Source organism: Polypterus senegalus, chromosome 11 (assembly GCF_016835505.1).
Source record: "Polypterus senegalus isolate Bchr_013 chromosome 11, ASM1683550v1, whole genome shotgun sequence".
Taxonomy (NCBI): Eukaryota; Metazoa; Chordata; class Cladistia; order Polypteriformes; family Polypteridae; genus Polypterus; species Polypterus senegalus.
Window position 1 is genome coordinate 34,943,395 of NC_053164.1, and position 21,542 is coordinate 34,964,936.

At 41.3% G+C, this 21,542-nt stretch overlaps 1 protein-coding gene across 19 annotated transcripts in view; it reads left to right on the top strand.

The window, feature by feature from the left end:
- The window catches only part of LOC120538827 (calcium/calmodulin-dependent protein kinase type II subunit beta), a 397,041-nt gene that overhangs the window by 335,261 nt on the left and 40,238 nt on the right, over positions 1-21,542 (top strand). For 12 of the 19 annotated variants that reach the window (XM_039768344.1, XM_039768347.1, XM_039768327.1 and 9 more), the window contains one exon: positions 4,479-4,516. In XM_039768344.1, coding sequence (XP_039624278.1) covers positions 4,479-4,516 — 38 coding nt within the window. The remainder of the gene's footprint in view (positions 1-4,478; positions 4,517-21,542) is intronic. The other 7 variants (XM_039768328.1, XM_039768333.1, XM_039768331.1 and 4 more) reach the window with 1 other exon arrangement.

A 21,542-nucleotide genomic window follows, 5' to 3' on the forward strand; every position in this document is an offset into this window, starting at 1 on the left:
ACATTTCTTCTCTTCCCCGTACTCTTCCCTTTACATTCTGGTATATATTGAACTTAGTTTCCTGAACTTGACAGGCTTTTTACAAAATGTCTTCTGGCAAAGTCTAATTTGTCTGTCCTCCTATGCTTGAGGCTTACCAGTGGTTTGCACCTTGTGGTAAACCCTCTGTCTTTACTTTCATGAAGTCTTCTCTTGATTGTAGACTTTGGCAATGATAGACACAGCTGTCTTCTGGTCTTTCAGACCAGTGTGTTCCTTCTTTTAAAGAATGTGTTAAATGGTTGCTTTGACCACTTCTGGTGTTGCTGCATTCACTTTAAAGGGTTTGTTTAGCTTTCTCCACCTAATGATGGCCTGTTTTGACATGCATGATCAGCTCTTTGGACCTCATATTGAGAGTTCACAGAGACAGCTTCCAAATGCGAATTCCACACTTGGAGTCAACTCCAGACCATCTACCTGTTTAACAGTTAATGAAATAATAAAGGACCTGCTCCCGTCTAGGTATGGAACAGCTTGTCAGTCAAATGTCCATATACTTTTGAGCCCCTTGAATTGGGGAAAGGGGTAATGCAGAAAAATGGTTGTCATTCCTAAACAGCTTATATGATTCTTGGTAAACCCCTTAATAAAGCTGAAAGTCTACACTTCAATCATATAGTTGTTGCTTTATTTCACATCTATTGTGGTGGTGTAGAAAGCCAAAATTATGAAGCTGTGTCACTGTTCAAATACTTGTGGACCTGAGTGTAGCTCATCAGTTCTTGTATACCTTACATTTGGAAAATATCATTGAGATTTGAAAGACTCAAAGAGTGAATTGTTAGTCAAGACACACATGGAGTGCTGTCCTGACCATTAATAGCTAGTGTCATTTGTGCCTACCTTTGCACTTTCTAGAAGTTTATTATTGCTATGCCTATTTAGATCATTTTCAAATGAAGAACAAAATCAATATGTTTTATCCTTTGTAAAAAGCATAAGCCCAAAACAGAGCTCGACATAGCAAGGCAAAACTAACTCTTAGTTTTTAGTGGTGTGCCTGCTTACAAATTCAAAGAGAGGGATAGGCCTTGCTGTTCTGGTCTGCCTGCTTACGCACCTCAAAAAACAAAAGTTGGGTCTGCTCTCCACACAGGTCATACCCAAAGTGTAGGCCTCACTACTGCCAATTAGCTCAGCCCCAAACTGTAATGGCAGACTTATTGCCTACACAATACCAAAAATTGACCCTGCAAGAGTTTTTAACAAATGAAATATAAAAAATCAGTTAAATTTGTGGTCAGAGAACAGGCTATGTTGGGTCAAGATATTGAGAAGCAGTCAGAAGAGCCTGTTGTCAAAAGCTATCAAAATCCCATATACTGGCTTTTTCCTAACTAAACATCTATCCACAAGAGATGTCCCAAACCTAGAACAAGTGTAGCGATATATCTACTGCCACAAACAATATGGGTTTGGCCGTGACGCTATGACTCAAAATGGCAGCACACATCACAAAAAATGTCCATGATATCAGAGCATAATATTTTTTTATGACCATAAAAAATTCAAAACATTAATCAGAATGGAAGCCATGTTCCCAAAATACGATTCATGACACTGAGTCTTTCCTCAATTCTCAGGCAGTTACTGAACACACTAAATTTGAACTTAGGACAGACCCTTATTTTAAATGGCAGCCAAGGCAAGACACAAATGCAGTCATAGCAGCCAAGATTCCAAATAGCCACACTTGATGATGTCATAAATTTATGAGTCGACACAATCAAAAGCAAAAAATTTAAAATAAACTAGGCAAGGCCTTACGATAAACTGCTGCTACCCTTTCAGGTTCTGCTTGCCTGCATCAAATGTTTCTAAGACCCACAAACCTGAATTGGATTTAAAAGGTTTGAGGGTGTTAAGTTAAACAAGGGACAATTTCCTTTAATTCCTGATAAATGTCATAAGGAAGATGTCTTCTGCCTATAATTGCTAGGCAAGGCATTGGTCAGTATTGCCACCTCAAAGTGGGTTCAAATTCTACCCTATTTTGACTTCTGATATTCCATTGCAGCTTCCTCCCACATCTTCAACATGTGCAGTTAAATTGACTGTTAGCACTAAATCAGCTCTGCAATGGACTGCCAATTTCTATGGCATTGGTTCCTGACTTGTGCCTGATGCTGCCAGGATAGGCTTTGGCCCCTACAACTCTCTACTGGAGTAGGCAGATGTTTGCCTGAGGGCTAGCCTTCAGAATGATCTTAGACTCTCATAATCCTCTGCTGGAATAGGTTGTGCATTATTTGGTTTGTTTTGCAATGGACTGCCATCCCTTCCAGAATTGTTTCCTGACTTAAACCCAATGCTTTCAGGATGAGTCTCAGCCCAACAACCCTCCACTGGTCAAGCAGAGCTTGCCTGAGGATTGGTTGTCTGGATGAGCACGAGCTTCCTATTGGAACAAGTGTTGCCTCCTCGAGTATTTGCTACAATGGAATACTATTCCTTTCACCACTGGTTCCATAATTGTGCCCAGTGCTGATAGAGTGAGCTCCAGCCCTCATAACATTGTATTGGAACGGGCAAATGTCTGCCTGAGGGTTTGCGGCAAGGAACTGATCAGGCTTCTGCAACCACCCCCCTTAAATTTGTCCTACACTACATTGGCACTACATTGAGGGTTGGTTGTTGGCACTACATTGAGGCTACATTGGCACTACATTGGCCATCGTTTATTAAAATAAACCGATATATAGCTGAACAATGGGCAGGGTGTCAAGATGACTTCTCGCCCCCCAAGACTTTGAATTGAGTAAGGGGTGTCTCAATGATGTGGTCCTGCAGTGGATCAGTGTGTAGGGCTTTGCTGTCAGAATGAGCTTCAGACTCCCCGCCACCCTGCAGTAGAACAGGCAAATGTCCACCGTAAAAGTTGCTCTTAGAATGTGCTCAGACTTCAACAACTCTAATTTTAGTATAAGGGGTATCTCCTTGAATTTGTCCTACACCCTCCTATCAAGAGTTGGTTGTCATTATGCATTCTGGCCACACATGACCTTTTTTTTTTAATAATGGCTGTTTCTCTGAGTTTGTCTTGTATTGGACTGCCATCCGAACCAGACTTGGATGCCCAGATGAGCTCTGACGTCCTACTACCCTGTATTGGAATAAGTGAGTTCTGAAAACAAAAGGAATTAGTAAACAAGGCCGAATAGAAAAATGAATACAGCATTTGTGATATCTGCAAATATGTTGAAAAAATGCAAAACTGACAAGTATTTCTGCACACACTGACATTTGGAAATCGGTAATCGGGATGTCTGTTTAAGCAAGCAGTTCATTTAAGTCTGTGATGGAGCCTCTCAGTAAAGAATGTGGCTGGAATACAATTGACTTAATGTCCTTTTTTAATCCACCTATCAACTTTGTAAACTGAGAAAATATAAGTTGAATTTAAACACAGTTAAGCTTTTTGACCCATAATTGGCTGGATCAGAAATCAGCAGCCACCAGAGCCCTCTGGGAGACTTGATATTTCTGGGCATGTCAGTGCTAGGGTACTCCTTAAGATAGTCGCTGGTCACTTTTGCAGCACCATATCCCATAAATCACACATGTATAACCCAGTTATGTAGCATTTGAGCAGACAAGGCACTTGGGAAGAAACAGCATGTGCAAATATTCATACAACATCTAGTTGGATTGCATCCACACAGTTTAGCATGAGGTGTAGTAAATCAATTAGGTTCCCAACAGGAAAATGGCATCCATGTAGTCTTTTGGCATCCAAACAGCCACTTGGCAATAAGCTACAAGTGGCATTTAGCAATATTTGCCACACACTGGCACACAGAGCATCCAGGCTGCTGCAGTCATGTCAAATACCCTTAACAGAAAGGCATCTTGTCAGTCGTAGAGCATTCATGTGGATGCATCCTTCCTAATCCTTGTGTTAAAAAGACTGTAGGCAGACAGTCACATGGTCTGTCATGTTACCTCAGCATTAAGAACCTAAAAAATGTGACTCAAACAAGAGACCATTCGGCCCATTAAGCTTTTTAGGTTTTCTAATATGTAGGTTTTCTAAATATCCCTTCTAGATATACAAGCTGTCAAGATCATCAGCATTGTTTCTGTAGCAGTGGCCACATTCTTCACAGTAAAGTAGCAGCCTGTACATTGTCATCTCAGGACATGAGACACAACACTTTTGCCCCTAGTACTCGTATCCTTTTCACGTAGTTCCACAGCACACTCAGAAATGTACTGTTTTCAGCAAGACACTTGTAACCCTCGCCTGTGTGCTGCTTGTGAATATTCGTGTGGCATCCTGTGATGACGAAGCTAAGCCACTCTTCGCTAATTTTTTGCTTCTAAGTGCCTTCTTCCCTGATGGTGCTCTCAAGGTGCCTGCCTGCCATGTCGTGCTCCTAGGGAGCAGTATTTCTGTGTGCCCATTATTAAGCCATGTCTTTTTCTCTCCTCTGTAGCAGCGAAGAGTTTATTGAACAAAAAGGCGGATGTGAAGGTAAGCTCCCCTGCTATCCTCTTGCTGTCTCCTTTGTACCGTGTGCTGCTGTTGCTGCTCTTTAATTTTGTCGTTCTCACTCTTTTGGTGTCTGCTGTCACATCTGAACAATACGGGTCACCTGGTGTGGTAGCAAATTGTCAATTGGCTGGTCGCTATATCCAATAACTGAGCATGCCCATGAGGATTCACCTGACTGGACCTCGATTTTGGCTTTTCATGTGGCATGTACTTTACAGGAAAAAGCCATCCTTTCTGTTAATGTGAAACGAATTCTGGGGGTGGTTGACACCTTTCATTTGGCATGGCTCATCATAAATCTATCTGTTAAAAATTTTCTGCTCTCATTTGAACTGAAGGGGCAAATGGATGGGGGTGGGGGATATTGTGCTTAAAGCGCTGTCTCTATTGGACAGCTTTAAAGCATGAGCTGAGGTTCAAGTGAAAACGATGCCTTAATTTGGCCATTCCTCAGTGGCAGGTTATTTGTTGTGATTACATTCCTCAGGTTACTCTTCCGTAAGGAAATGTTCACAAGGGTCCTACCAGCGGCATCCTCTTTAAAATATATCTAGTAGACAGGGCATGCTCTGTTAAATAGGTAGTCATTGGCTGTGCCTCATAGCTCATCAACAATATTGTTTTGTCTTACATGTGGGTAATGGGGCTACACAAAGTAGTAGCAAGCGACTAAGTGATTTAGACAATCCAGGATCTGAGTTTAAGCAGCCAGTTATTTATTTAATTGGTGACGTTTTCACACCTCTCTGTCTATCTGTCCAATTTAAAAACTGGTTAAAAACAGTATCCTGGGCTGAGGGTGGATTGCTACCGACAAGGCCGCTTAGCTGGAGCACAGCTGCATGATGTGCTGTCTGGTGTGCTGGCAATAAGGTGGCTGTCTTGTGTCTGTAGTGAACGTGCCAGTGGTTCCTGCCTTTGCTGTATCCTATTACGCTCTCATAAACAGTGTCGCTGTTTTTTATTTATTTATTTTTTTAGAAAGTGACCTACTTGAAATCTCTAGCCATCAGTCGCTGGCTGAATTTGAGGGAGTGTTATTGTTATATAACCTGGAGAGGCAGGGGGTATTAACATTAAGAAAGAAGGAGACTCTGGACCCAATTCATTTGTTGGAGAAGAGGAGGTTGGGGACTGTGCCCGCTGGTGAGGGTGAGGGTGGGGAGTTTGCTGCTTCTTTTATGATAGTTTAATCCCTAGCTTTGGTACCCCACTAGTGTGACATTGTAGAATATTATTCCAGTTTGTTTTACAAACTTTATCCCACTTCTCACTTACTAGTTTTCATGTTTTTTGGAGAGTTTTCTAATAATGGTTGATGTTCCACATAGACGTTTGATGGGCATGCTTACGGAGCTACAGGTCAAACCTCCAGCTAAGTAGCTATCTATCCATCTATCTATCTATCTAACTTGCCAGCTAGCTAGCTAGCTAGCTAGCTAGCTAGCTAGATAGATAGATAGATAGATAGATAGATAGATAGATAGATAGATAGATAGATAGATAGATAGATAGATAGATAGATAGATAGATAGATAGATAGATAGATAGATAGATAGATAGATAGATAGATAGATCAAATGAATGAACAAACAAACTTTATCCATCGCAAGAAGAAATGATCCACAGACAGAAAGAAAGGCTGGCATGAGAGCTGTCATAGCATAATTTCTGAGGGCTGCTCAGCGTTCACTCACTGGATTCAGCAATGTCAAAGTAAAAATGGAGGTCAACAGTATCCGCCATTTTGTTCCTAGATTGTAAAGGGAGATGAAGTGGAAGTTTGGTGAAAGTTGTATTGTTCACCTGTGTGGCAGCCGCAATGTCCCTTTTTACCGCTCTCTTGGCAGTTTCTCGAACTTCTCCTGTTGTGTGTGCACCTTTCTCTCTCCATCTCTCTCTGTCAACGCACGCCTCCCAGTTAGTCGGTCACACTGGGTAGGTAGGTAGAAATCTTTCCTGCTCTCTTTTGCTCACACCAAACCACAGCCAAAACCTTTCCTTGAAAGGCTGCTCCTCTCTTTTTTTGTTGACTCTTCAGTCGTGTGCAAAGAAGACATGTGTCTTCTTACAGCACTGCCTTCTTCTTGGTTGTTACTCTGCCATCTGAACAGACTGCAGTGCTATTTGGCACCTCCGTCATTGCTGCTTCGCACACTGATGTCTACATGGGCTATCAACATGATTCAAGAGCTGAATGGACTGGGATAATAATCAGAACATAGAGGTTAAGATCACTATCACAAGTACCTATTCTTATTTAAGGAACCATTGAGTCTTTTTATTTTTATTTCATCAGTGCTATAGAATATTTTTTCATGCCCTTGGCTTGGGGAAAGAGAATCAAAATGTCCTCCAGCATGTTCTGTAAGAGTAAACCATACGGAAATGCGTTGGCTGCATCAGATCTAGAGAGAGAGAGAGAGAGGGGGTATCTGCCCCCTCATACCGGCAGATCACAATAAGGCTGTCGTGACAGAGCTGTCCGCTCTCATTCTTCTCGGAGCTGCCTTCTTCCGAACGACAGTCTCTGCAAACACTGGCGGTTGCTAGGCAACCTGAAAGGCCTGTGTGGAAGTTATTTCTGGTTTCGTGTTCCCAAGGTTCAAACGCGGGTAGCTATTTTTAGCGCCTGGAGCCTCTCTCCTTGGTCTAATGAGATGCATCAGTACAAGGGGGCTGACAGAGCTTGGCAAGTGTGTGTGTGTGTGTGTGTGTGCTTGTGGTCTTGGAGCGCCTGCTGCAGGAAAGTGATGAGGAGTACCTCTGCAGTCAGTGCCTTGTGAACTCACATTACAGACCGGAGGGTTGCCCGTCTATAGGCCAGGCCCTTAAATTAGGAAAAAAAATATGTGGGATGTCACAAAAGTGGCACCTCTGGTCCCCTCAAGAAGGTGAACTTTACCTGTTCTTCATATTGTACTGAGTCCTCAACACAGATGTGTTTTTAAAACAAGCAATGACCATTCTGTCCACCAAGCCTATTTAATTACTTAATACATATATTGTCCTGAGGCATCTTCTAACTTTTCAGGTCATGGGTTCTGTGTCGACTGAGTAGTTCATACTAGAATGTTTTTGTGTGAAGAAGCATTACAAGATATGTCTTCAGTGCACTTCCCTTAAAATTCCACCGACACCATAAGCAGGAATGGATGTGACTCCAGCAGGCCATACAAAAGATTTGCTTTCTTTGTCCTGGTCCACACTAGATGTGGAGAGAACGTGAATGGAGTCAAGTGCAAGAAAGATAAAAGAAGGACTGCTAAACCTGGTCTTGTTTCTTTTCTATAGCACCCTTAGCAGACTGTGCCTCTCAGTTTCAGTTTGAATTTGTTAGAAAATGCGGTAAATCGGATAATGAGCAGGCAGCATCATGGCGCTTCAATCGAATGATGCAGTCTGCCTCAATTCTCTTTCCACCTAACTTGGTTGACTGCCATCCTTCAGCCTTCATTATTAAAACCAATAACTTGTAAAATGTAAGCACTGGAGGATTTTCCATGAGAAACATCAGAGTACGTCTGTTTTGAGCCCATGTAAACACCGGTGAGTTGTTGTGCTGACTATGCCAAGCACTGCCATATGGTCTGCCCTATGATGTTCATTCTTTGGGGGCACATAAGTGAAAAAAAATCAGGATGGTTTCATATCGTTAATGCACTCTGCTGCTGTTTCATTTAGGATGGTTGGAGGGTTACATAGCCAGACCAAATGGCTCAGTAAAAATTGGACAGTGCAGCCACTAAATTTGAAGATGAATTCTTACATTTAGACCACCACTGACCAAATGCTCTTACCTTTACTACTGGATATGTGGGTCTTCAATTGGTCATTCAAGACATTGCTGTTGGTCCATCAGGGAAAGGTTTGAGAGTCTCTAATGCACAGGTGTCGAACTCCAGTCCTGGAGGGCCACAGTGGCCGCAGGTTTTCATTCTAACCATCTTCTTAATTAGTAACCAGTTTTTGCTGCTAATTAACTTCTTTGGCCTTAATTTGAATTAACTTGATTCAGGCTGCTTTGTGTCTTTTTCCTTAATTAGCAGCCAAATAATGGTGAGACCTAAAACAACCCGCCACATGAGCAGCTCACCACATTACCTGAAAATAAAGAAAGGAGAAGTAAGGTTGATCTCTCAGGTCACCAAAACGTTTTGATGATGTTCTTAGAAAAAACAATAAATCAACAGTTTTGGAAATGTGTGCTTTGGCAGAATGAGAGCAGCAACAAGCCATAGAAAAAAATAACGAGTTTAATTAACAGCAAGAATCGGCTTCTCATTAAGAAACTGGTTGGAGTGAAATTGGTTGAAGTTTGAAGCCCCAGTTTAGCTGGTCATCTGTCGGCTCGTTTCAAATCTCATTCCTGTTTGGCTGCCATTTAATGAAAAAAAGAATCAATTCAGATCACTGAATCCTTAAAAAACAGGGCTATTAAAATGAAGGGAAAACAAGTTAATTAGCAGTGAAAAATGGTCACTGATTAAGAAAAAGGTTAGAATGAAAACCTGCAGCCACTGTGGCACTCCAGGCCCGGAGTACGACACCCCTGCTAGTGTTATTGCCATTAACCAATTAAAGATTTTGCTATTAGTTGATTGAAAACTGTTAGCTAAATGATTTTGATAGACAATTGAGAGTTAATTAATTTTCCTTTTCTAAATAAATGTTTTGCTAGGTTGAAAATTAATTGGAGGACATGGTGTAATGCAGCTATGACTGGAATGATGTTCACTATGGTTGTTGCTTGAGTGCTGACTGGTGAGATGCCTTTTATGTCATTCATTTCAGCACTAGCAGCAGGTGTCTCATGTCAGTCACTAGAGTGTGGATCAAGAATCAGATTCAATGTCTGCAGCGTTGCATCACTGAGTGGCGATTGACAGGTTTTCATTTTGGTTACTGGGTAGTCCAATGAATCGGTTGACTACGGACAGGAGGGTTCACCTTTCAGGCAGCAGATTTAGCTTGTTAGTGTAAGGCTAAGTGAAGACCTCACGTGCCACTTGCTTACTCAGTGATTGGCATGCTGTGATATTGTTCTAAGGCAGGGGTCCTCAGTCACGGTCCTGGAGGGCCGCAGTGGCTGCAGGTTTTTGCTCCAACCCAATTGCTTAATAAGAAGCTCTTATTGCTCAAGTAACACTTCTGCTTCACTTTAGTTGTCTCGCACGTTAAGATTTTGAACCCTTATTGCTTATTTTAGTCGTAAATAGCTGTCTTTTTGGTTTTTAATTGCGCCTAATTACTAATAACTAGCAAATGACAAAAGAGACCAGCTTTTCTCCATTTAGCTTGTTACCATTTACACCTCTCTGTGTGTATTTATCATGCACTATTGAGTTTAATTAAATACTTGAAAGGAAAGCAAAGAGAAAAAAGTAAAGGCCTAGATTTACTTATTATCCATTTTAGCCTTCAGATCATTTGGATGATATCCTTAGACCTTAGAAAGGGGAAGAAAATATAGGATATGACAATTACCTGACGTAGCAGGGTTAAAGCACTAATAATGAAATTAAATTATTGCCAAGAATTGCTTTCTAATTAAGCAACCAGGTTAGAAGAAAAACCTGCAGCCACTGCGACCCTCCAGGACTGTGATTGAGGACCCCTGGTCCTGTAGGGGTCTGTTTAGAGGGCTCTTGCAGTATCAGGCAGTTAATTAGCATTTCATAGAGTAACTGACTCCTGTGAACTGATTGGTGTGCCAGCCATTATGTAGTCAACTGAAACCAATTAGTCTGCTTGTGTCTTGTTATAGTTAGTGATTGGAGGCTTTTATTGAGAGCCTGTCATTTATTGGTGGAGAGCTGTTGATTAACCACCAAGTGTGTGAGAACTGGAGGGCCTTCATTGTTGGTACATTGTTTAGTTTGGCAATTTTCCAGTGTGAATGGTGGCACAATGGTTAGCATTCTTGCCTCACAGCTACACAGACTGAGGATCAAAACTCCTCACAAAACACGAGCAATATGGAGTTTGCCTCATCGGTTTTGTCTACATAGTTGAATTCCCTCCCATGTTTTAAAGATTGGTTTGATTTTTAAATTGGCCAGTGGTGACTGTGAGTTGCAGGGTGCTGGCATCCTGTGTAGGCCTTGCCTTTTCCTGTCTTCCTATTTTGGGATTGGCTTCAGCTCCCCATGGCCATGTATTGGGCTAATCAAATGAATAAAATCATTTTGAAAAGATACAAATTTTACAGGTTTAAAACAGATGTATTTTCATCACTGTTATTTAAAACAACTGCCAAAGTAAAATTAAAAATTAAGCAAAAACGATTGAATGCAAATTTGGCATGAATAAGTGTCTTTCAATATATTTATAAATACATACAAGCTTACATGAATATTTATGAATTTCTGTTATAAATGACTTCCCATAGTGCACTTTCAGGTACATCTCTGGGGACACAGACAACAGCAGCCATGTGTTGTCAGCATGTTACTGGGATTGCACAGTTGTGTGTGCTGTCAACCAGTGCGTCAGTAGAACTAGTCACTGAAGATCGCCTAACACCAGTCCAAAGTTTCTATGCATGACACCATTCCAGATGCCATTATCAATAAGAGCAGCTGATATTCTTACCTCCCTGTGTTAGTGGCAAGCAGGAAGGATGCAAGATCTCTGCTGAATACCAAAGCAGTAAAATGGATTGCTGAATGATCCACTAATCTTCTCATGTTGTTTTATTTGTGAATGAAAGTGAGCACCTTTCCACATCTCGTGTCACCAGCACCGTCTAGTCGTCACATCCATACGCCTAACGTATGCCACAATATGTTGTTCCATCTTTCTGCCCTTATAAAGACCATTCATTTGACCAAAGTAAAACTCAAGTCTTGCAAACAACTGCTGATGTTTTAAGAAGTTAAGGCTGACAGACATACTCTTTTAATCAAATTCACAAACCATTTGTGGGCAATTGTACCCTGGCATTTCTATGCTTCCATTTTTATGTTAATATTTACAGTGTGTCATTACCAAATGTGCAATCTTGATTCTATTTGAAATTGAAATTTGCTAACATTTCATGTTTGGCTGTAAAATATTGAAAACTCTATACAACCCAGTGGGCAAAAAGCCACTCTGTAGCACAGCTGGTGATGAAATTTATCAATGTACTCATTGTGGACAGAACCAACAAATGCATTTCTAAAAACACGTATCAGACTCACTGCTAATACACATTGGCATGTAAAATTTGGGCCCCCTTGCTTAAAATGTCAGTTACTGTGAAGTGAGCAGAAGATGAACTGATTACATAAAGGCATAACATTCAAGATGACACATTTCTTTAATATTTTAAGCAAGATTACATTTTTATTCCCATCATTCATGGGTGCAATTCACTAAAAAAATGAAAAGGGCCTGAAGCAAAGCTTGGCCACCCAACACGGTCAGTACTTAGTATGACCCCCTTTGGCAAGTATCACAGCTTGTAAATGCTTTTTGTAGCCAGCTAGGAGTCTTTCATTTCTTACGTGGGGTATTTTCGCCCCATTTGATCTTGCTAAAGGCTTCTAATTCTTCAAGATTCATAGGCCGTACTTAATAAGTCTAACAGGAAAGGCATCTCTCAATGCAGATAGGCCACAGCAGCAAAAGAGCTGAAAGATGAAGGTACAGCGAACACATGGACACCAAAAATGGAGAACTGAAAATCAGAAAAAGGAGCTTTGGGGATGAGAAATTAGAATTTCTGATGCAACATGTAGAAAGAAGACTGAATCAAAATTTGGTATAAACAGTATGGGTCCATGGATTATCCCTGCCATACATCAATAGCACAGCCTGCAGATGATTCAGTGATGGTGCCGAGAACAATTTCCATCACACATTTACTCTCTTAATAACTACAGTCAACCTTTTACAAGTGATACTTCCTGCAAGATGGCATGGTATGTCATTAAGCACACATCATCATCTCCAACTGGTTCCTCAAACATGATGGTGACTTCAGTTTATTTCAGAGCCTGTCACAGTCCCCAGATGTCAGTTCAACAGAAAGCCTATGAGGTGAAGTGGAATGAAAGATCTGCATCATGAAATGTTTGGACAAAAAATATGCACAAATCTGTGGGATGTTATCAAGTCAGCGTGGACCATAATTCCCTAACACATGCCTTGAAGAAGTAAAAGGTGGTCCTGCCCAGTAGTATCTGGTTGACCCTAAGAACATGGCCACTGAATGTATACTGTTTGAGCACATAAAGAAATACTTTCGTACACACTTTAATTTGTTCTTACTAGTAAAGTTACTCATGTGATAAGTAAAGGATTCAAGGTGATTCTGGGTTGTATGGACTACTACATCGGCCAAACCTGCGTTCCGTTATGAAAGAAGAGGACTTTACAGCAGGGGTGCCCACACTTTTTCAGCTTGCGAGTTACTTTTAAAATGACCAGGTCAAAATGATCAATCTACATTAAAAATGATATATATATACACTGTGTATATATATGCTGAGTATCAGAGGTGGGTAGTAACGAGTTAGATTTACTCCATTACATTTACTTGAGTAACTTTTTAAAAAAAAATTACTTCTAAGAGTAGTTTTACTGCACCATACTTTTTACTTTTACTACATTTGTGAAGAAGAAACGCTACTCTTTCTCCGCTACATTGTTCATCACTCGAATCATTACCTTTTTTTCCATTAGATAAAGTCTGACAGACAATTTTCAATCTGCTCTGTATAGCATATGCTGTCAAGTTGCGCACACGCCTTCCATTGCGTCTCCAGCCCTGACGTGAGGTTTTGGATGTTCCCCAAGTCAAGGCGCTGCAGCTTTGAGGATAGATGTTGCATTTTTCATTTGAAAGCATTAACTCAGCTAATCATCTCTTTTCCTTACAGCTGTAAATTAAGCTCATTCAACATGTTGGTCAGATCAGAAAAAAAAATGCCAAGTCTAGCGGCCATTTATTGTTATTAAGTTGCTTGTAGTCTGCATGTTTAATGACAAGGAGAAACTCCTTTTTCTCCGCCCAGGGGTCCTGAAATCTCAGCAGAAATTTCTCCCTAGTCATCTGCCTCAACGAAGGCCTCTTTTTATCATCTCTCCATCTTGGAAGGACTTGTTGTGCTTAATGATTGAGTGACTCACTTGGAACGATGCTTCGGTGTGTCTGCCTTTGCTTTTAAATTCAACCGAGTGAAAAATGACGGCTGTCTGATTAACTGCGATTTTAGTTCCCTTTCCTTTCTCTATCTCAGATTGCTTTTCGGAAGGAAGTCAGTTTCGTAGTTTTTATGAACAGTTCGAAAGTGCCTTTCCACATTTTCCTTCTTTGGAATAGCAATGATAGATTGACAGATCAGACAAATGCACTTCGATTGTGACATTGTGAGAGAAAAAAATCCTCTTCCAATTCCACATCCAGCCCATAAACAACAATTTAAAAAAAAAAAATCCCTTCTTTAGTCGATATAAATTGGAAGGCTAACTAGATCACTTAGATAGCCGGAGTTTTGCAGTAGCGCACGCGTTTGATCGTGCATGCGGGATGACCAACCAGTGTGCTAGATCTCAGACTGGCCGCCCTGTATGACAATCAACTGGCAAATGCCACAGGGAAGATATATGATAGACTAACATTTAAAAAAATTTTTTTGAATGCAACATAATCTACCTGCACTCCCTTTCCGATCTACCGGTCAATCGTGATTGACGTATTGGGCACCCCTGCTTTACAGTATAACAGCTATTTAAAACTCATTTAATCGTTCATTTTCTCTACTTGCTTATTCCATTACAAAGTTATTATGATCTACAACCTATCCTGGCAGCACCGAGTGCAAGGCAGACACCAACCCCAGATGAGGCACTTGACCATTGGAAGGCACACACACACACACATACCTTGAAATGGACCATTTTGAAATTGGCAGTCTTTGGGAGGAAAGTGGAAAGTGTAAATGGACAAAGCGAAGATGTGCAAACTCCACCCAGGCAGCATTGAGACGTGGAGCCGAGAGGTACTTGTGGTACCATTGCTAACAATAGTTGTTAAATGGTTATGCTGCTTAAAGTCTAGCATCCTGAATTTGTTCGTCTACTTTTGGATTTAAGGTGAAAACATTCCTATAACCAAATATATTAACTTATAGATTGAGGGGTTCTTTTTTAACCCCACACGAATCAGGCTATCCTCCATTGTTTTAATAGGCCTCTTTGGCACATACTATGGCAAGGCCCTAAAACATTAATCATATCTACAATCATTTTGTCCATTTTTACTGTACAAATGCAAACACATGTGATTGTTTATTGCCCGCAATGTCGAAAATGGACCCTGGTACAGTGCTAACTGGAGGGTTGTTGTTTTTGCTCGATCAGAACCTGATTGGATGGCTTTAATGTCAGTCAACTACAGAGTGGATGTGCCTCATCGGTTTCCAGGGTGTTGATGTTGGTTAGTTGTGCAGAAACTGGCGATCCTCATTGATCAGAGGGCTTTTCTGACGGCCTGCTAAACACTTGATTATGACGTGGTTGTTAGACAGCTGAATGCTAACTGGAGAGCTCAAGTGGCAAATGGAGACACTACGTGAGTTTTGGCTTTGTTATTTATAACCCACTACTGTGCAGTTTAAAGGGTAAGTTAGAAATCTTTTCTTAGGCTGCACTTCCTTATTCTTAAGGGACCATTTGGTCAGTTTTCTTTATCACAAAAAAAGGGGCTTCCAAACGGGGGACCCAGAAGGCTCCATAAAACTGGACAAACTGAAAATATCAAACATTTTGAATTGACAGTTAAGTGCCCATGCAAGGGCCTCCCCGATTTCAAGTCAAGTGGCTGACTGAGTCAGTCCCTAAAGTGGAACCAGAGGATGGGGCCCAGTGCAGGCCTGGCACTTGCCAGCTGAGTTTTTGATTCTACTTACTTACACTTACATCGTATTTAATATTCATGTATGTTTTTATTTTGAATTGGCATTACCTATGAAGGAAGGCTTTGTTTTAATGGAGTCTTCTGTACACAACGCTGAGCTTTTACTGCAATCACTTACAGTGCCCTGCAAGAATAGAACGAACAGCCATGTTTCAATTATAGCACACACTGATATTTATTTAAGTGGTAATAAGATATACAATCAGCACATTTTAAGGTTATTTTATTAAAAAAAAATCCTTAACAAAAATAGTTCTGTTCTGGTAAGGCACTTTATTTAGCAAGTTACCGTGTTTGAATTCCAGCTTCTTATAGTCATAATGACACATAGAGGCCTCATCTCTGGAATGGTCATTTTAAATGGCTTCTCCGAGATGGAGTCCTAGGGATGCACTCATCTCCTATATATAGTTCACTTTTCTTTAATGAAGCGATACTTACAATATTTCACTCTTTCTCCCCTTTTTTCCAAATGATGGGGCAGAAACGGAAATCCAGTTCCACTGTACAGTATATGGTGAGGATGTTTTGTTTTTTTTCATCCCTTTCATTTCTAGTGATGCTTCCAGAATACTTTTTATTCTTCTGTTACTTAACTCACATCAAAGTGATTGTTTTGAACCCCAGGTTTCCACAAGAGAGACGTTCTGCTGTGGACATACATGACAGTGTTTCTTTTAATATTCTGCTGCTGCTAGGTGCGCGGAATTGATTCGGGGAACCAAATAGAAATGAGACATTAATATAAATATATGGCATGTGGGTAGCAGTGATCATGACATGTGTCCACATCCAAAATTTAAGATAAAAATGAACAAAACGCCTGAACATATTCATCAAATTATGTAAGGAATAATGACTATGATGCAGCGGAACAGACTCTTTGAGGTCATCTTGCAGCCATCTGTCAATTTTCTGTCCTGTTTATCCAACTTAGAGTATCCCTAGACATTGAGCCCAAGGTGGAAACCATCAGATCGGCATTAGCTTGATGCACCCACAGGAGCAGGAGACGACCCTCCAACAGGCCAGGGGCAGCTGCCCACCACACCGCTCTGTAAGGCAGAACTATTAACATGCACCTAAGTATTTGTGAGCCAAAGAAGAAGCAGACATCAACATAGTTCATCAGTCTCTATTCACCTAAGGCTCGTGCTGTTAAAAATATTACCAAAACAACAGGCAACAAGTTCAACACAAAATAGCATGGAAAAAAGCAGCCATATCCAAAATCATTAGTCAAAAAAAATGTTGTAAACAGTAGAGAAAACAAAAGAACTAAAACACTCAGGCTTGGTTGTTTTGCTTTCCCTACACACACTGAGAATGAATCCTTGAAAATGCTGTCCTTAAATTTGGAAAGGTCTAGTGCCCCATTGTAATAAGGAAGATTAGAACCTAGAGCGTTTTGAGAACATTGACATTTGATTGTCGCACGATCAGGCACTGACTTCACTTTTGTGGTGTCAATTCCCTTAGTGAGCTCCTCTTTACGGAGAGGAAAGTGCTTTCCTAACTTTTTTACATCAGCTCACATATAATGTGCTTTGAAACCCTTAAATATTTCACCTTGTTTAACAGGTGGAGTGGTGGCTCTGAGGCTAGAGATCTGCACTGGTAATCTGAAGGTTGCCGGTTCAAATCCTGTAAATGCCAAAAGTGACTCTACTCCTTTGGGCTCTTGAGCAAGGACCTTAACCTGCAATTGCTCCGTCCTGGGTATGACGTTAATCTGCATCCAGCCCTGTAGGTAAGCCTCCCACCTGCAGGGAAAAACCTGGGGGTTTATGGCAGAATTGGCGCTCCAGCCACCATTAAAAAAAAAAACCTCACACTGGTTCACTCCCATCTGAACCAGTGTGGTGCTGAGGTGTCACCTGGGGTTTGTCATGTGGTGGGTGCGGCAGTGTGCTGTATCAGTGCCTGCTCCTAACCCCTCTCTCTCCCTTTGACTGCCCTACATGTGCTTGTATCATTTAAAAGCAGTTGTACACCATCTGTCTTGCAGTTTAGTCCAGTTTAAAAATCCAGTTTAGTGCCTTCTTCAGATGCTTTAAGTGTTCCTCGTGCTTTTGACATGTTGATTTACTGCCCATTTATGCTGTGAATAAGAATCACTGTTGGATGACAAACAATGCATGTCCAATATAAAAAGGTTTACACATTTTTGGCATTTCCATGACAATCTGAAAAGGTTATTAGTGACAGAAAACTTTTTAAAAGAATAGGCTTTTTCAGATTTATCGCAAAACTCTGAAGATAAAAGGAAAAGACGATGGAACTCATAAAAACAAACCACAAGGTGAAGGCAGCTCTAGATGGAGAGCAGCTAAAGTACAATACCCAAGACTCAAGCCAAGCACCCGCTGAGCTCTGCTCATTTACTGTAGATCCCCTGCTTCTCCATCACTTAACCGCCCAGCTCTGCTAATTGGAGGGGCCAAGAGCTGTAGGCGGGAATAGGGAAAGGCTTGGGGCGGAGCAAACTCTGGACAGAGTGGCAGTCCTTCACATGTCACACATACCTCCTTTGACTGATATTAGGCCAGCTAACCTGTGCATCCTCAGCTGTGGGAGGAAAACTGGAAGCAAAACACACTCAGACATGAGGAGAATGTGCAAACTCCACATAGTCTGTGACCAGACGAGTAATCCAACCCAAGGACCTAAGGCAGCACCATTGACTACACCACCATGACACATATGCAACAGTCAGGCAATTCATTTAAGGCCTTAGGATGCCTGTTGCCTTGTTGTACCTCTGTCACAGTGACATGCATCTCGACTAAGACAAAACTTATCTTACACAACACAACAGACCTAGCAGGGTCTACAGCAGAGTTCTTTATCGGCTGGTCCTGAAACACTCCAATGGCTGCAAATTTTAATCTTCTGACTAATTACTGGTATGTTTATCTGGCAGCTCTAAATTGGTTGGGTGTGTGCTTGTGTGAGTAAGAGCTTCAGTGGACCAGAATCCTACCCAGGGCTGCGCCACTGATGCTGGGATAGAAACTTTTCTCCTCTGACCATAAAATTTACTTTAGGACAAGCATGAATGAATGGATGAGAAACTGGTCTGGTGATAGTGAGCATGCGTTTGTGTGCTTGAGTGAGTATGTTCAGCACTTGACAGGCCTCCCATCCAGGGGTGGTTTCTACCTTGCACCCAATGCAAATTCTCACTTCCCAAAGGACTTTAGGAAATAGATGGATGAGTGAATGCTTACCCTGTAATGCTGTGTGTCCCTGGATTGACTGAGTGTGGAAGTACGTGAGTATGCTCTGTGATGGAGTGCTATCTCATCCTGGGTTAGTTCCTGGCTTATGCTTGCTGTTGTGGGCATTGGGCCTGCCTTAGAATAACCCAGGTGCATAAAATGGATGGAGTTTTTTTTTTTTATTTGGAAGGTTCCTTCCTGTTTTCATACTGCTCCCTAAAGACATGCTCTTCAGTTAATTGCCACCCTGTCTTGGCAAAGGCGATTTAGAAAACAAATAGATGGAAATCACAGCTCACTTGAGGGGAAGTATTTTAGCCCAGGTTTGTGCTACTGCGTAACAAGTCCTCTAAACTCCTTGGTGTGTAATGTCTGGAACTAAGAACTGACCACACTGCATTTAACACTTGAACCGAGGCAGAAAAATGGACATCTTGTAAAGACATTCATGTCCAGCCCATTCATTCCAGGGTAGTGCTTTATTATGTCTCTCCACATAACTGTGTTCACACTTTCATCACTAAATCACGAGATCTTAGGTATACCCATTTGGGAATTGTGTCACGTACTTGGACCACCAACTTTCTGTCCTCTGGACTTGCCACCTATGAGCTTTGAGGAGAGAGCGATTGAAAAACTAAAAGATGAAATGATAAACATATTTATAATTATCAAAGTTAAAGATGCTAAGATTTGCATTGTGTGTGACAAGGATGGATAGGATTAGAAATGAGTGCATTAAAGGGTCAGCTCAAGTTTGGCGGATGGGAGCAAGCGAGATTGTGTTGGTTTGGACATGTGCAGAGGAGAGATGCTGGCCATATTGGGAGAAGGATGCTAAGGATAGAGCTGCCTGGGAAAAGGAAAAGAGGAAGGTTTAAGAGAAGGTTTATGGATGTGGTAAGAGAGGACATGCAGGGTGATGGATGTAACAGAGCAAGATGCAGAAGACAGGAAGATATGGAAGAAGATGATCCACTGGTGGCAACCCCTAACAGGAGCAACCGAAAGAAGAAGAAAGGAATTAACACAATAGATCCCGCTGTTACTTGAAAATACATTCTTCAACAAAAACATGGCGGCATGGTTGGAAACTTGTTAAGGGCAAATTTGGTCCAAATGTTAGAATGTTTTCCTTCACACAAAGACCCACAGACATATGGATAAATTTGACTTGAAGTTATTTTGGAGAGTCTTGGTGGATATGATAGATGAGCCTTTTGGGCTGCAAGACCTCTTCTCATCATAATTGTTCTAATGCTCTTGTTCTAAATGCAGCACATCTTTCCAGGTACAGTTTTGTGCACCATATCCTCTGTTGCACATGTTCTGTCTCTTAATTGGATTTTTAACTTTGTGCATTCCTCTTTATGCCTTGTCGTTGTGTTCATCAGGGTGCTGCAGGTCTTTTTTGTGACCAGTTGTCTATTTTCTGCATCAGTTTCAAAATCCTTTTGTGCTTCCAGACAGAGGCTCTGATGTTCCAAAATGTTGTATGGTGTTGGTAGGTCTTTGGTTATGAATCTCATATAACAACCCAAGGTCCTGGTGCATAAAGCGGTACGATCAGCATGAGTGGTGGACATTTTCTGTTATTATGTTTACTTCTGGTTTTAATTACGGGCAAAAGTTTGTAGGTTTGACATCATGTTGGTACTGTGTACCGGAAATGAAATTTCCACTAAAACAAGGGAATCGACAGAGCCCAAGTTGTGTGCCCAAGGAGTTCAGGTTTTCACTCATAAAGGCTCATGGGAGATCCTGACTAAGGAGAAATTTGCCACTAGTTATACCGCCATATAATGATATCATAATCCTCCCTAAATGAAGCCACCAATTACCCTTTGGCTGAGTGTTAGGCTGCAGACATAATGACTATATGAACAAAACTGCCATAAACTTTCCAAGTGCTGTTGTCTAGTTAGAGCTTTAAGAATACAAGAGCATACATAAGAAAAGATTGGAGACGCCGTGGTTAGAGATGCCCAGACATTGCATGCTGGATTTAAAACCAATGCTCAAAGTTTGTTTCTGTGGACTCTGCATGTCCTCCCACATCCCAGAGTTATGTGTAAGGATAACTGGCAATATATTAAATTGTCCCTTTTGGCATGTGAGTGGACTGGCATCCTACCAGGGTTGGTTCATGGCTAGTGTCCAATGCTGCTAGGAAAGGTTCCTTCCCCTGCTGCCCTGAACTCGTTTAAGCAGGTTGGGGAATGTTACATTACCTTACAGGTTTTGATGAGAATAAGTCATTCTGCCTTTTGGCTGCTACTGGTCCTCAACTTCCTGCCATGCTTTCCCATGGGATGCAAGTTAATGTAATTTAGCTAAAAACACTTCTAGTGTCCTTTTCGGCTTCCTGGGCTTACATTTCTGAACCCAAGTGAATTTATTAATCACCCCTAGCCATTAGGTCTCTTAAAACAAGCTACTATTGGTACCAGCTGACACCCCACTCACTTTCTCATGTGTGTGTAAGAAAACAAAATTCCCCCCGGACAGAATCTTTAAAAAAGAGTTACACAACTCTTTAGTGGCAGGAGGAGGACACGGCTGGGGAAGGTTTACCAGTTGTGTGTAGATGAGACATTAGTTAACCATATGAGCCTGATAGACTGAGTGGTCTCCTCTGGTTTGTCACAGTAAGCATGAAAAGAAAAGAAAGGCTGTCAACACACAGAGTGAGCAAAATGTAGAAGGAAAAGGGCTTGACAGATGTCATCATTGTCAATGTTTACTTAAATAATGGGAAAGACAACATGGACCTCACTAGAAGTAAAGAATTTACCATGGATAAGTATGTTTTGAATGCAAGGAGACTGCCTAGTCATGGAGGAGATTTGCCTCAAACTGGCTAATGTGATGACACAAT